The 15,405-nt window shown below is 41.1% G+C and overlaps 2 protein-coding genes across 4 annotated transcripts in view; both read right to left on the reverse strand.

The window, feature by feature from the left end:
• aifm3 (AIF family member 3) overlaps window positions 1-11,770 on the reverse strand; it is an 18,088-nt gene extending 6,318 nt beyond the window's left edge. For all 3 annotated transcript variants that reach the window (XM_006784208.2, XM_006784207.2, XM_087849102.1), the window contains exons 1-8: window positions 11,322-11,770; window positions 6,284-6,498; window positions 3,118-3,331; window positions 1,960-2,069; window positions 672-781; window positions 527-571; window positions 343-439; window positions 103-215 (exon numbers count right to left, since the gene is read on the reverse strand). In XM_006784208.2, the coding sequence (XP_006784271.2) occupies window positions 103-215; window positions 343-439; window positions 527-571; window positions 672-781; window positions 1,960-2,069; window positions 3,118-3,331; window positions 6,284-6,314 (720 nt within the window). In that variant the 5' untranslated portion in view covers window positions 6,315-6,498; window positions 11,322-11,770. The remainder of the gene's footprint in view (window positions 1-102; window positions 216-342; window positions 440-526; window positions 572-671; window positions 782-1,959; window positions 2,070-3,117; window positions 3,332-6,283; window positions 6,499-11,321) is intronic.
• Window positions 11,771-13,652: 1,882 nt separating this feature from the next.
• On the reverse strand, window positions 13,653-14,452 carry cldn26 (claudin 26). Its single transcript, XM_006784210.3, has one exon. It carries the CDS (start codon window positions 14,425-14,427, stop codon window positions 13,771-13,773), a length of 657 nt encoding a protein of 218 aa, XP_006784273.2. The 5' UTR covers window positions 14,428-14,452; the 3' UTR covers window positions 13,653-13,770.
• Window positions 14,453-15,405: the final 953 nt, after the last annotated feature.

Raw genomic sequence — 15,405 nt, forward strand, 5'->3', positions numbered from 1 at the left:
TTAGCAGCGCTGACCACAGCAGCACCTCTGCAGTCTGTTATGTAACTTTGGTGGCTAAGTGAGGTCTATCTCATTGTATGTGTTCAGGGTCTGTGTACAAACCTTACTCAGTTTAGGCCTGTCATATGGAGGATGTTTGTCCATAGTGCACATGACAATGCGATCTGTGAAGCCCTCTTGCCTCAGTGTTTCTGCACACACCAAACTGGCTGGACCTGCCAGTAAGTTAACCAAAACAGATGCACATAACATTGCAAGGAAGAAACTCAAAGAAAGATGGAGTTATTTAGGGTCAGCTGTGAGACATAAAACAATAAAGAGGATACACACACACACACTAACCTGAGCCAATAATGAGAACATGGCTGAATCCTGTGTTGGAGTTAATGACTGCTGAACATCGGGCCATGGGCTTTGACCTTTTCTGTGACTGAAGAGCCTGAAAATCATTAAAGAAAGATCCTAGGTCAATCAGTTGGTCAGCTGACTTTCCTGCATGAACTCTTCATCTTCTTCTTCGTGTTACCTGCTTGTTTGCCCGAATGATCACCTTGTCCTTTTCAACTCTGACCTGCAAACAGAATTATGTGATGTGTACACTTTTTGATGATCATTAAAAAGATGATTAGGCAGGAAATGTGTTAAGAGGTAGCACCAGTGTGGAAGGTCACCTGAAAGATGGGCAGGCTGTCCAGTCCAGGGAAGTCCTCAATGTCTCCTGTTGCAATGTTGAAACATGCACCGTGCCAGGGACAGCGCACATGTCCTTTGGACAGCACACCTGAAATAACAGCATATGGCCCATCCATACATTTTGTTTAGCAGTCTAAGCAGCGACACCCAGACATCTCTCTCCCCAGCCATCTTCTCCAGCTCATCCAGGGGGGACATCAATGCATTCCCAAGCAAGAAAAGAGACGTAATCTCCCAGAGATCATTTCCCAGAGATTGTGGCCATTACTGAGCCAATATTAACCAGTAAATTGGCAACTTTGCTTTCATACTAAGCTCCATCTTTACCACAACAGACCAGTACAGCATATGTATTATTGCAGATCCCATGCCAATCCATCTGTCAGTCTTCTGCACCAAGACCCCGAGATACTAAAACGTCTCCCCTTGGGCAGCAACTCATCTCTGACCTGGAGTGAACACTCTACCCTATTCCAGTTAAGGACAATGGTAATGTTTCTCATCCACTTCACACTCAACTGTCACTGCCTGATGAGGACAGAAGAATCACAATATCTGCAAGGACCAGAGATTTCATCCTGAGGCCACTAAATCAGAAACCCTCCATCACTAGTCTACACCTAGAAAATCCATAAAAGTCATGAACAGAATCACTGACAAAGAACAGTCCTGGTCTTTGAGTCCAGCTTTTACTGGTAACAGGTTTACTAATGGCAATGTGAACCAAGCTCTTGCTGTGGTTATACAGGGACTGAATGGCCCTTAGTTACTCCCTACTCTCAAAGCATTGCCCACAGGAAAAAACACATAGACTGGTTGAGCAAACAATCACGAGATCTATCATCATAGAGTGTCCTGGGGTTCATTATACTTACTGACATTCTCATGCTCAAACTTTGTGTTTGTTATGGACAAACTGTGGTTAGCACATAAGTTTAGTAACACAGCTCCACTCAGGTTCAGATCTGTCAGGCTGCCCCTCCCAGTCATACCCCTCCTGGTCACACTGTCGTTGCCAATATGAGTATTAAAGTCCTTCAGCAGAACACTTTTAAGCACCACACCAAGTAACTCCAAGAAAAATCAGTACACTTGATTGTCATTCAGCACAAACGATGGTCAGGACCTATTCCCCCACCTGAGGGTGCAGGGAAACAGCTTTCTCATCCACTGTGGAACACTATGTGCAGACATCGAACTCGGGGGGCACAAATTTACCCATCCCTGCTCGCCCCGTCACTCCATAACTCAAAATATATATCTCACCTTTAACCAGAGGTGCTCCATAGTGTGGACACTTGTGGCCCATGGCTGTGAACTCCCCATGTTCTTTAATCAACAGAGCCCTGCCGCTTCCCAAATCAACCTCTCGCATTCTGTCAAGCACACAAAATAAAATGATAGTCAGATCCAGAGTAACTGGACAATGACATGCTTTCTGTAATTCAACTCAAACAGCTAAGATGTGATTGATGATGTGATTGATGTGTAAACTTTACTTTGAAAGGATTTTACAACCTCAATTCCAAAAACATTGGGACACTGTATAAAATGTAAACATAGAAATAAAGCACAATAATTTGCAATTCACATAAATTGATATTTTATGAGATTTTATTCACCGTAAAATATAGAAGTTGTGATGGGGGAAACAAAAGGCTGAAAAAGTAAGGGGTACTTAATAGATACAGCTGGAGGAACATTTTGTAGGTAACTAGGTTAACTGGTAACAGGTCAGTAACATGATTGAGTGTAAAAAGATCCTCTTTTAGAGACAGAGTGACATCTCTTTGGACTTCATAAAGTCAGTCTGGAACTGGCCTCACCTAGTTATTAAACTGCTTGTCACTCAAGTGTCCAACCTATTTTTGAGCTTCTGAAAATGAGACACTATGTATAATAAATGTCTTTAATTCCTAAACAGTTAATACAGTACTTCTGTTAAAGTTCGAGTTAAAGCAGAAAGTCTGCACTTCAGCCACATTTTGATTAATTGATTTAAAACTCATTGTTTCATGTACAAAACTACAACAACTGTATCACTATCCCAGTGTGTATTGCTATAACTACATGTGTTTGGTCATGGATGCTTCTAACAAACAATTTCTGCACTTTAAACAGGAGGCAATGTATCTGTGCTACATCTATGCAGGTCACCTAAAAACACTAAAATCAAAGAATTAATTAATTCTGGGTGACCTCCAAACGTCCTCACAATTTAGTTCTTAACTACCATTAACGCTGGGAAATGAAATTTTGCCTTATCTTAATGGAAAAGGAAACACAATCCTGATCTCACAATTTAAGACGGCCTTGCTTAATTCAATACTTCCCAAGCTTTACTTTCCTTCAATATTTTATCATATTTAAAATGTGCATCAACAGGTGAATGAATAAAAAAAAGCTGCATGATCACGTTCTTACTGTCCATTTTCCAGATCTTTAACGTGGCACACAGAGGCCTCCACATAGTCCCGGGGTTTGTGGTAGAGAGGGAGCAGGGTGGAGTCATCGTCAGAGCCGTGAGCCAGGGCCCCGTTAGGTCTGCATTCAGCAAAGGGGCTCGCTTTGCCATTAGGCGACAACCCGTCCACCTCTTTTTCTTTATCCAGGAGAGAGAGTTCCACTTTTACTTCAACTGCACAGCAGAGACATGGCCCAATCAGAAAATGTGCGAAAACGCACAGCTGAATAAATGCAGTTGATGCAGAATTATGGTGTGAAGGTTTAAAATGAAAATGATTTCAGGGGATATTGATGCTAACGATCACCAGTGGACTATCTTTATTATTCCATAAACCTGTTCTGTGTTATTTCATTTCTATCCTTCTCTAGAGTTTTATAGCAGCAATTTGCCTTACAGCCTAGAGAGATGTCTACAACCTTAGGACAAATTGACTCCGACATCCACAAAGCTCAAACAAATGAAAGCAGGAAGCATGTGCAACCCTGTCTTCTTTTTTTCTCTCCCTTCTAGTGCATACCTCTTATTCAGTTGTTTCTTTGGTGATGTGGTATAAAAATCCTCAAAATAGGGAGATAGTTTGACAATTTGCATTTAAATTAAAAAAAAAATCATCAGTTCATTCTCAAAAATACGATTTAACCAGGTTGAAGAGGCTTTTTAAATGATGCTCGTTAAATAATGCGATATTCATGGGAGCGGTGGAGATTTAAGTGCAGGTTCAGCTCTCCCAAGGTGACAGCAGAAAAATACAGACTGCAGCAGCACGGAGCACATTAATCTATGGATTTTGGAGCCACTCAGTTTTCTCTGATGCGCTGCTGTTTGCTTTGTATTTGCGAACATTAAGAAGCGGTTGTGTAACTCCTTTTTCACTGCAGCAGGCTTTATCTGTTCGGCTGGAAAAATGTGCTGATCATCCGGTTCTTACACAGTAATCTGGCTGGAATTTTCTCCTGCTGAGCAAGTCTTAATTAAAATCAATGGAAAATCATAGTAGTGAGTGCATTTGCAGGAGAAAAGAAAGAGAAAGCTTTCCACGGCTGAAGAGAATCTCCAGAAGCAGCTGTAATATCTGAGGCTAAATAAGACGTGGTCACACAGATGCTTCATTTGATCAGACTAAGTAGTTATCAGGGTTATAACATACATAAATATATTTGATCTAATTCTTGTAAGTTGCCCAGCACAGACTTTACATTTACTCAGTAGAAAGCATGGCATAGATAATTATGTAAAATGTTCAGATTTTTGTATTTCTTCACATTTTTAGGCAAATGAAGATGGTCCAGCAGTTTGTCTTTAAAGGCCTCCCTCCATCATAGACTTTCTAATGGTGCAAATTTACTCCCACTTTTTACTCACTTCTATATAAGTGGGAATAAATTATCCTCTACAGTATTTACTGTATATTTACAGTGGGAGTCATCCTTATTTATAAATCATAGTATAAAGTATCCGAATAAGCTACTTTATAGGTTTCATGTTAATAATGTTCTTTTCCATCTCATGCTTTAACACGTCTGCCTGGGTAGAAGATGCTCTAAATCTCATTGTACATGTGTATAGTGACAATAATAATCTTTTCGATTCTTCTCATTCTATTAGAACTTGAAAGTGACTTCAGCCTTTGACCTGAGACATTTTTCCAGTGTAGATAGTAAATTTTTATTGTGCATTGAGTGTGCATTAGTAGCTGGAGGTTACACTGTTATCAACACTTATTACTGTTCAGCTTTGTCTCTGAACTGATGATGAAATCTTATTCAGTGCACCTGAATGTGAAGTCGAGTATGTTATTAGAGTACCTCTTAGCAATGCCAACACTGAGGTGATGCATAAACAGATCTCACATGTACTGTACATATGTCAGTTTTAGATATTTGTGTCTCAGTATGTAGTCCTTAATAACCAAAGACAGTAGGGAGAGCATTTAAATTCCTCCCACACACACATACACACACACACACAAAATAAACTGCAAACAGAGGAGGCTGAGGGGAAGTGTATAACAGGATTTGGAAGCAACAGCTCTGAAAATGACAAACAAAGACACCAAACGGTCCCGATTTACATTGAAAAGCTTCATAATTTTAACCTTGTATAGAATAAAAATTAAAATAGTGTGCTTTTTGTATAATTATTGTGTTATATTTTCTTCACTATCCTTACAACTACTACAAGGACTGCAGTATTTCTTTAAAAAACATTCTGCATTCATAATGCCATCAGTTTTGACAAGATTCCCAACATCACTGAGTGAAACAGCCCAAAACCACAACAGAGATTTCGTCATGTTTTACAGATGGCTGTAGACACTCACTATTGCACCTCTCTCCTGCCTTGACGCACATATTAACAATTTGAATGAAGACTTTGGCTTCTTGACAGCCACCCTTCAATTGAGAGCATTGCTGATGAGGCTTTGGTGAACAACTGAAGGGTTAAATGCATCACTCAGGTCGTGCCCCAAGTCTTGTTAGATTTTTTCCTATTTCTTAAGGACGTTACTTTCACATACTATTCATGTGCTGCAGATAGTTTATAGGAAGGCTTCTTCTTCTGCCTGGCACTAAGGACACACTGCGCACCATGCTGTGATATGGCATGTTTTTTTTTTTTTACTAAAAGCTTTTTGGGAATCACCTTGTTAGTGCAAAAATACAATTTTATATCCATCAGTCTTTGTTACCTTTGGCATTTTTCATATATTCAGCTAAAGAAATTGGAACAAATTTTGTGTTTTTGGACGGTAGTGACAAAGTTCTTATTTAAAATAGTTTTTTTTTTTCTAATGAACACTGGTTTATCATTGAGTTAGGTCCCTTGTTGAACAGTGTTAAAAGGTACAAGGACTGGAGTGAAATGAGAGAAAAAGCAGCCAATAAATCCAATACATTTTTGAAAGACCTTCAGAAAACCCGGAGAACCATTTCTTAAGACCACTTTAAAAGAATTAAAAGCCTGGCTCCTTGGAAGCAAAATATAATAAAATGAGCGGTGACTCAAGACTTATAAAGATGTATATAAAGACAAAAAATTATCCAAAAAAGTAAAGGACATCATACAGCAGTTGTGGATTTTACTAATTTACTAATGCTTGAATTGGGCAAACAGGCTGTTTACCTGGTTTGGGTTTGGAGAAGCATCCTCCCATGGTGGGCCCAGGATTGAGGGACACCCAGGGAGAGGGAGGGAGAGGGGGAGAGGAGAGGAGGGGAGGTACAGTCAGATCGTGGAGCTGGGCTGCTTGTTTTGGAGGTAACGGTAATGCAGAGCTGGAGGTCTGAGAACCTGCAGGTCCAAGCTGGCCATCGCACACGTCAGCTCCTCCACATAATCTGAATGCACAGAGCGAGTGAAATTGTAAACAACACACACACCGTCACACTGTGATGACTTGCTGTTAAAAGCATTAGAAAATGTACTTGTGTTGTTTTTATCAGTACCAAACTGATATTTGTCTTTATGTCTGTGTTACTAATGTGCAGCTGATGTCGCTCTGAAATGTGTGAAGGATGCAGAAGTCAGACCCTGAGGAGAGCTAACCCAGCCACTGTTTATCTTTGTCTATGTAACATGTTAGTGCTTGTAAAAAGGAAGCAATTGTGTTAATTAGGAACATGTCCACACACACTGTTGCCTTTGTTCATGCATATTGCATGGGAAACTGTTAAATATTAACAGCACTCCGACACCTATTAGCTTTCTCGTCACACTGCGCTTTAAAGGGAAGCAGGGGCCCCTTGAGTTTTAAAATCCCCCTTGTTTTGTTTCCACATTGCCCTCACACATTTCTGCCAGCTCTGGTATTTCACCCACACATACTGTAGCTAGTTACTCACTGGCTGCTATGAATCTCGGCATACACAGGATGGCAGGTGTATCACTCAACATGGTGCAATCCATCACCAAATTATCCTATTGAGGTTCAACCAAAAGGACTGCTTGATATTCTGAGCACATCTTAATGTCCTTGAACTTTAGAAAAAAAAACTTTGCAGTACTGAATGGAGCGCTGCTTAGAGAAAGTTCCTGAAGACAAATGAGAAATGGAAAGATCTCCTCTAATTGGACAGAAATCTGCAGCTAACAGTGTGTTGGTGTTGCATATGTACACTGTATTTATTTGCTCTGGATGAAAGTACATTTACTCAAGTACTTATGATATTTAGGATGGTCCTTAGGTTCTGAGGTTTGGATTTTTTAGGATTTTTAGTTCCCTCTGGTTCCCCTGTCTTGTATCTTGTGTTTGATTTCATTGTTGTGTTATTTTCTATTTTCCTTTAAAGGTTAACCTTAGTTTAATGGTCTGTTTTCCCCTTAGCCCCGCCCTAACTGCATTCACCTGTGCTGATTATGTTAAGTTGTGGCTCATCCCCACCAATCTCCTGTTGCCTCTCAGCCCTCTCTGTGTGTATGTGTAGACCCGCCTTCCCATTAATTAAAGCATCTGTTTATGTTCCTCTCTATTGCAGCTCAGTTTGTTCCCATATATTTTGGATTATTTCCCGGCTCTGTTTATTTTGGACATATCAACTGCGATAAAGTCTGTCTTTTATTTTCCTCTTTCTGGACTCGCATGCTGGATTCAGGCTCTGTTTATACCACCAAACTTGACAACTTAAGTATATTTTTGAGCTACTAGTGCTGCACACAAAAATATTCATTTTATGCTCTGCTTTTCTTCATTTCCATAAAAAGTTTAAATTAAAATATTTTAAAAAAATAAATAAATGGATGTTAAGTGCTCTATCCAAAATTTACTGATTTCAGGTGGGAGGCGCAGTACAGTGGTTAATGCTGTCACCTCATAGAAAGAAGTTACTGGGTTTGAACTTCCTCTCTGGGCCCCTCTCTGTATGGTTTCCCTGGCCCTGTGAGTGCTCCAGGTTGTCCCCAAAACATACATGTTGGGTTGACTGGTGACTCTAAACTGGCTAGAGATGTTGATGTAATGTGAGGTGTTATATCCAGAGTGTATCTTGCCTTTTGTCCTGTCAGCTCAGATAACCAGGCTGGATAAGCTGATGGATGATTTGACCTTTCAGACCTGCAATCTCTTACAAAGGGCACTTTGTAAAGACCTTTTGCCAGTGTCTTAGCTCTTAGTCTAAAGTTGATTTGAGGCGCTATAGACTGAGCGTGAAGTTGCATCTGATAATGGAAATATCTTAGCAGGTTAATTGTACATTAAGCAGTTTTTAACCTGCCAGCTCTGTTTCTTTCCATGTAACAACAGCACAGGTAATTGTCCAGTGAAATCACAGCATATTTCACTCCTGCCTGCTGTATGCTCTACCTAGACAACACTCTTCTCTAAACCTTCTGAAGTGTTGCCAGTAGTGAGAACGCATGTGAAGTGTACCACCTCCTGCTGTGTGCCACATATGAAAAGGACAACTGCAGATTCTACAAACATTATTTGGAGTTCAAACACTTTATGAGTTGTAAGTGTTTCAACAAGAGATAGAATCCCCAATAAACCTTTTAAATGGTTTGCTAATCCAAAGAGGTAAAACTATTCCAATACTTCACCAAAAGGCAAAGATGGCCTTTTTGTGAAATATTGGCTAGATCTCACTTCATTAATCATCTCAGGACTCTTCAAATGTATGTCATGGCCCTTTAAGTAAACCCTATATTGGAAATGGCTACTAAAATACACTTGTGCACATTTTTTTGCTAATCATTAAGTAGGGTGTATTTTTCCGTTGTTGTTTTAGGACTTTTACTTAAATAAGGATAATATTTTAATCGTTGTTTCTTTGAGATGTCACTGAATAAGGTGTTACTTGACTTGTTAAGCCAAAAATCTAATGAAAATCTAGTGATCTCGCTTGGCTCTGGCCTCTTTTTAATCTGTATTTTTGCGCTGTTCCTTCAAATATCTATGCCAAGCACATTTCCTTGCATTTAGTTAACATCCATGCCAGCACTGCCAAGTGCTTTCTGTGTAAGCCACTAACTAGAGAAAGCAAAAAAAATAAATAAAAAATCAAGTCCCTTTCTGAAGGCTGAAGATATGTAGGAAAACTTGCCCCTTGCATGTTGTCCCTTAAATAATTCGTCACCACTGAAACTTTGATGAACAACAAATTGGATCACAAATAGCTACCATACTGGAGCTCCAATAAACCCAAGATATGTTGTGCAAAACTAAAGTAGGTTAAGCAGATTTGGTCCTCACAACATATGACGCAGATCCCTCACTCTTTCTCACTGTTGGGCCTGTCCCCAAGCAGTGCTAATAATCCTGCCTGCAAACAAGCTGTCAGCTTCACTCACTTCCCTACAAATGCAAAACCTGTTACTGGAATGTCAGAGGGGAGAATTAGCAAAATGCCAACTCCTGGTTGGTGGAAAAGAGGCTGATCTATAAAGTGAACGTGAGTGAAACAAATGCCAGCCCTTTGATGGACACACCCACTGAAATTACCACCACGCAAACTGTGATAGCATGTGTAACGTTAGCAGAAGAGGAACATGCTGCGATCTCCTTATGTACTAAGAGAAGATCAGCTTTTCATTCACTTCATAACACCTTGACTATTTTAAAACACCTGCTTTGGCAGGTATCCTGACAGGTTAGCCTGTAGTTAGAGTTCTCTGATCCTTGGCTGATAAAAGGCCTCATGCTGCTTAATATTTGACCACACTTCTTTCTTTCCCTCACAGTCAGCTCTTCTGGTTTGTGAAATGCAAGATAAGCCTGAGGAGTCATCCTGCAATTGCGTAAACCTGCTGCTGAGCTTACTGACCATTTATTTTATTTACTAGCGATTTAATGAAGTCTTCATTGCCCCTGACAAATGTATAAAAATGAAAGCATTTTAATCCTTGATCTTTTTTTGTTGGTGTCTTTTTGCTGTTCATGTGTTAATTGTTTGCAGTGAAAGGAGACAGGAGGGACAGGGAAGCCATATCTGAAGTTAAAGGTGTTCCCTGAAATGCCGCCAAGCTTCTGATTGACTTCTGTTTACTCTAGTGCCTACGTGTCACAGACGATGAAAGAAAAAAGTGTGGATTACAGTTACCACAATCCCCATTAGGAGGCTCCAGTGTGTGTGTGTGTGTGTGTGTGTGTGTGTGTGTGCGTGTGTGTGTGTGTGTTGAATATCATTGAGATTATTCAGATCAGTGTTTGTGTATAGTCTTGCTTTTGTTTCCTTTGATTTGAAGAAATAAATTCAGCTCCATGTGACGCCAACAGAAACGGGAATATAATGTGTGATAAATAAACTATACATTTACCTGATTACAGAGTCAGGTACAGTCCTAATTAAGCTTTTAAGGAGAATTCAAAAAACATTACTGCTTCACATGATACAGCAGCTGCCACGTGGTTCAAGAAAACAAAGACCAAATAAGCATTCAGCGTTATTTACTGTCCAACAGCACAGAGTTCATGAAGTAGACAAGTTCCTGTGGCTTTATGTTGACTCAGATGCCAATATGTTTTGTATGTATTTATCTGTAAAGCTTAAGTTGGTTAACAATGGCACTACATGGCTCTATCAGGTAATTTTGCTGCTACTTTGAGCGATAACCTCTCCATGATGTCATGGAAAACTGGAACTGAGTTCTTCAGAGGGGTGTACACCCCTACAGGGCAGCTGTACTTCCTTAGAGCAGTTCTGAGAGTGACCAGTTTCTCAGCACACACACGCAGACGCATACAAAGATACACATGGCTGCTGTCAAATTATGATTGGAGATGTGCTGTGATATATTTGATCTGTTTTCATTTTTGTAAAAGTTACTGGTGTATATGGACTGGAAAACATTATCTGATATACGTGAAGCTGGAGAGATCAGAATTTCTCCAAGATTTTCATCTATTCCACTCATGAGTGTGTTTTTATTAACAAACTGATTTGTAGAGAAACAGTGAATGTTTCTCTACAGAAGAGCCCCCAGAGCAAGCAACTTCCTTATAGAAGTACTGTATGTGACCACAGTGCACCAATGCAGGCAAAACCCACTTGAAGAAATAAGTGGGATCTCTCTCTCTCTCGCGCGCGCGCGCGCGCACACACACACACACACACACACACACACACACACACACACACACACACACACGCAGCATCACATAAACACATATAAAGTAATTACCTCTAACTCTGAGTCCCTGGTGTAAAATGAATGTGAAGGGTCTTACCCGCGTGCATGGAGCAGGTGCACTGAGATCCTGTCAAAGTCCCTGGTGCTCAGCCGTCCCTGCGGAGCACGGCAGCATATTAGCACGGCTCTCCTCGCAGTCTTCTCCCTCTCCGGATTGGCTCTCTCCGCTAGAGTATTCCCAGTCTGCGTGTCCCTCCGTACCCTCCTCCGCACTCCTCTTCTTCCTCTTGATGCAGCAGAGGCTCCAGTGAGTGAGTGAGTGTGTGGGTGAGCGTACGTGTGTGTGCGCTCTGCCCCTCTCAGAGTCCCCCTCAGCAGCAGCAGGAGCAGCACACTGAGCCGACCGGTCGTGGGAGTTGCTCTCTTTTGCAGTCCGAGCCTGAAAACGCAGCACGGAGGACCTTTGCCAGTTTCTCAGCTGTATGCGGTATTGATGGAGTTGCTGAGGGGATGCTAACACAGCATGAATTCTCACCGTTCCCTGCTCTCCTCCACCCAACCCTCCTCTCTCTTTCCTAAAAACACACACACGCTCTCTCTCTCTCTCTCTCTCTCTGCGTGTGAGTGCGCGCGCGCCAGGCTTGCTTTTCTGTTCAGACCCTTTCAGCCTCGCCTTCAAATGTCAAAGACCTGACTTGCCAGCTAAACCTGATCAAAGACTTAACTACCCTCCTCAAAGCACTGCCCCAATGACTGCCCACCTATTACACTGGCTGCTCCATGTAAATGCTGCTTCCATGAGCATCATCTGCTGTTAAAACTTACCAGTGTTTGGATTTATTGTAGTTACACTGACCACCAGGGAACATAAAATAAACAACGAAGGCGCACTTACTGTGTGTGTGTGTGTGTGTGTGTGTGTGTGTGCGCGCGCGCGCGCGCGCGCGGGAATGCTACACTTCTATCAGTGTGTGCAGCAGAGGAAGAAAGCCTGAAAATGCAGTTGTTGCAGTAAATCCTGGGTTCAGTGAGGGGGTAGGGTGGAGCAGGATTACAAAGGTATAGCCTACTAAGTCTTATAGAAATGAGCTCTTGAGTTATTTCAATTCCTTATGCTCCCACTGTGGGAGAGACGGGTCAAGGTCATTCACCTGATAACCACACATTCATTTCTATGGAAATGATGATGACAGCAGTGACACGGGTGATGATCAGCATGCAGCACCAAAACCTTTATGGTGTTTTCAGAATGCTAATGCTTTCACTTTAAAAAACACAAAACAAAACAAAACATATTATAAAAGAATAGAGATCATATTAGATCATTTCCACTCTCCACATGGACTAATTTGATGTTTGACAGCTGACAGGTGCACACGCACTGCTCTTGTTTGATGGAAAAAGCATATTTGAGTGAAAGCCAGGGTGGGGCGTGTGGATATGCACGACAAGATGAACTATCAGATTTGCCCAGTGTGCAGGGAAGGCCATCTGACATCACTGACACATCACTCAGTTTAATTGAATTGCCAGGGGTCACAGAGAGCTCCAGTATCTAAAAAGCCAGATCAAGAGAGCAGGGAGAAGTGAATGAATCATTCATGGCTTATAAAACAAATGCTCCGCCAAAATATTAATGCCAGCAGTTATCAGGGGTAGATTTAACCTGTTAATTAGATTTTAATCAATCAGTAAGTAAATGCTAATAACGTACATCGCCCAGCCAAAGAAACATCAGTGCCCTTTTTTGGTGAAATAAAACAAAACAGTTTACATCAGTTCTGACAAAAACAGTGAGCAACAGAGTACATTAAGCTCTAAAAGGAGCTGATGGCACCAAGCCCCCTCCCCACGAAATGAAATTCAACACAGAGGAGCTGCAGCCCAAGAATGCAACCCCTGCTCATTTATTCACTCCTGCACGGCAGTGAGCACTCAGACTCTGCTCACAACTAATGTGGGACATTTTCATTACCGACCCGAGTGCTGTTTACTTATTGTTCATCATGGAGCGCCCTTTAGTGTGCTGATTTTAGGTTTCTTTAAGTTTCTTCATCTTTCAGTTCAGCTAATAAATCGGTTTTATGGTGATAGTAGGTTCCTTTCTGGTGTTTTGAAACTTTATGACATACCTTTGTGCGCTTATTGCACACATCACTCAACATTATAACTAATGCATGAGTAATTCAGCCAAAACGTTATTTTGACTAGCTATTACCAAACCATTAAGTGAGGTTCCAATGGTGTGTATGTTCTACTAAATAAATTGTCCTCCAATGCTTTAACAAGAATAAAAACTACAGCAGTCATCTACTGTCTTGCATTGTTTTAATAAAATGTGTCGCACACAGTTGCTTCAGATTTTTTTCTTCTAAACAGAGATCACAGAAAAAAAAGTTTTATTTCCAGTTTGAAATCAGTAAAAAAAAAAACAAAAGGGCTCCAAAAACACTTCTGTGCTTCTCGGTAGAACTACTGTAATCTTTCACAGGCTGTCATGCTTTTATATAACGTACATGAACACGCAGATATTACACATATGCAAGTTATAAAACCTCTGTCTTTAGGTAGTGCTGTGTCTTTTGCTTCACCTGTGGGCTGTTTGGTACACTCGATGTCTGCCGGTCGTAGTCGCCCATGCACACAGCTACAAAGAACAAAGTCCCTCCGATGACCAGTGCCAGGCCTCCGAACCATCCGGAGAACATCGCCTCCCCATACTCCCATCGTGGCATCACATCAGGAAAACCTTCATCCCAGAAGTCCACCACAGTTGTATAGGCCACAACAGACACAGGAGCCAGAGTAGTGAGCCCAGACACCCAGGACAGCACCCCACTAAACATGAGGAGCCTTCTCTTCACACCAGGCGGCTCTATACACATCTCAACCCCCTCTAGACCCGGGAAAGCAGCCAGTACAGCTGAAGCACCAGTACCAATAGACACTGACATGAGCACCCTGGAGATCTGTAGGTCCATCGGCAGTCCCATGATGGAATCGTAGGCCTTACACTGAATTCCCACTTCCTCGGTGTATAGGCAGGTGTGCCACAGCCCAGAGAACCAGTTCTCCACTTCATTGAGATCAGAGTTCATTGTTTTCCAATGTGGAAGGAAGGTGGTGATCAGAGATGTCACCAAGCCTCCAACCGTCACAAAGAGCGCGGTCCTTTGCATCATTTTAGCTGTTAGAAAAACCATCTTCTGCCTTTGTGCAGTGAAGTCTGTGCTGTGATTCTGTGTCCAAATCTAAGTAAAGTTAGGTAAGCCATCCAAGTGGCTCTGTAGCTCGTCCCACCTGCTGGACAGACCTGGACGGCCCACTTCTTACTTCTTTAAGAAAATGCACCTGATAAGTAGGAGATAATCTCGTACCACTGCATAACAACGGCCATACTGTTTGGTTTCAGTGTTCAATGTCATCCCAGCGAACAACGAACTCTGTATTTAAATGAAACCAGATATGAGCAGAGGGATTCTGGGCCGTGTGTTTGCACAAGTCAACTTGAATGAAACATGAGCAACCTGTGCATGAGGGGAGCATAAAAAAGAAAGACATAAAAGTTACTGTTTCATATGACTGTGAACTTCAGTACAACTTTAAACGTTTCAGCAAAATTAAGTGAGGTATGGTCTTTCATTTTTTATTATATATTATTTGTTTAAGATATTTATTTTGATTTGAAAAATTTCTCAAGTATCTCTACTATGAATAGCACTTTGTGCTCACTGCAGCAATACAAAAGTCCAAAAGAGTCCAGCACTTTGGGAATTCCTCTGTGGGTTGTTACAGATCCTGCAGTACAACTGACAGCTTGTAGAAAACCAATATAATGCCTCTGCATTTAGGACAAACATTTTGTCTTAGTCCCATGAACAAAATTTACTATAAACGTTCAGAAAATACTTTTCTTTTAGTTTTATTGATCTCATACTGGGATTATTAAGGGTGACCTCAGTACATATATAAGAACCTATAACACATATCAAATTAATAATTAAAATTAAACCACTTAATTTAATTTAGATCACGTGAGTAAACCAAAATCGCTGCAGTGCAAAACCTTGCAGATTCAAAAGGAATTCATCCGCTCAAACCAGGGAGTGTTGTCTGAACTTATCATGCATAGATCTGTGGAAACTGAGACCCCTGACGGACATGCTAATTTAATTAAAGGT

This window comes from Neolamprologus brichardi, chromosome 12, assembly GCF_056152115.1.
Source record: "Neolamprologus brichardi isolate AB-2024 chromosome 12, ASM5615211v1, whole genome shotgun sequence".
NCBI lineage: Eukaryota > Metazoa > Chordata > Actinopteri > Cichliformes > Cichlidae > Neolamprologus > Neolamprologus brichardi.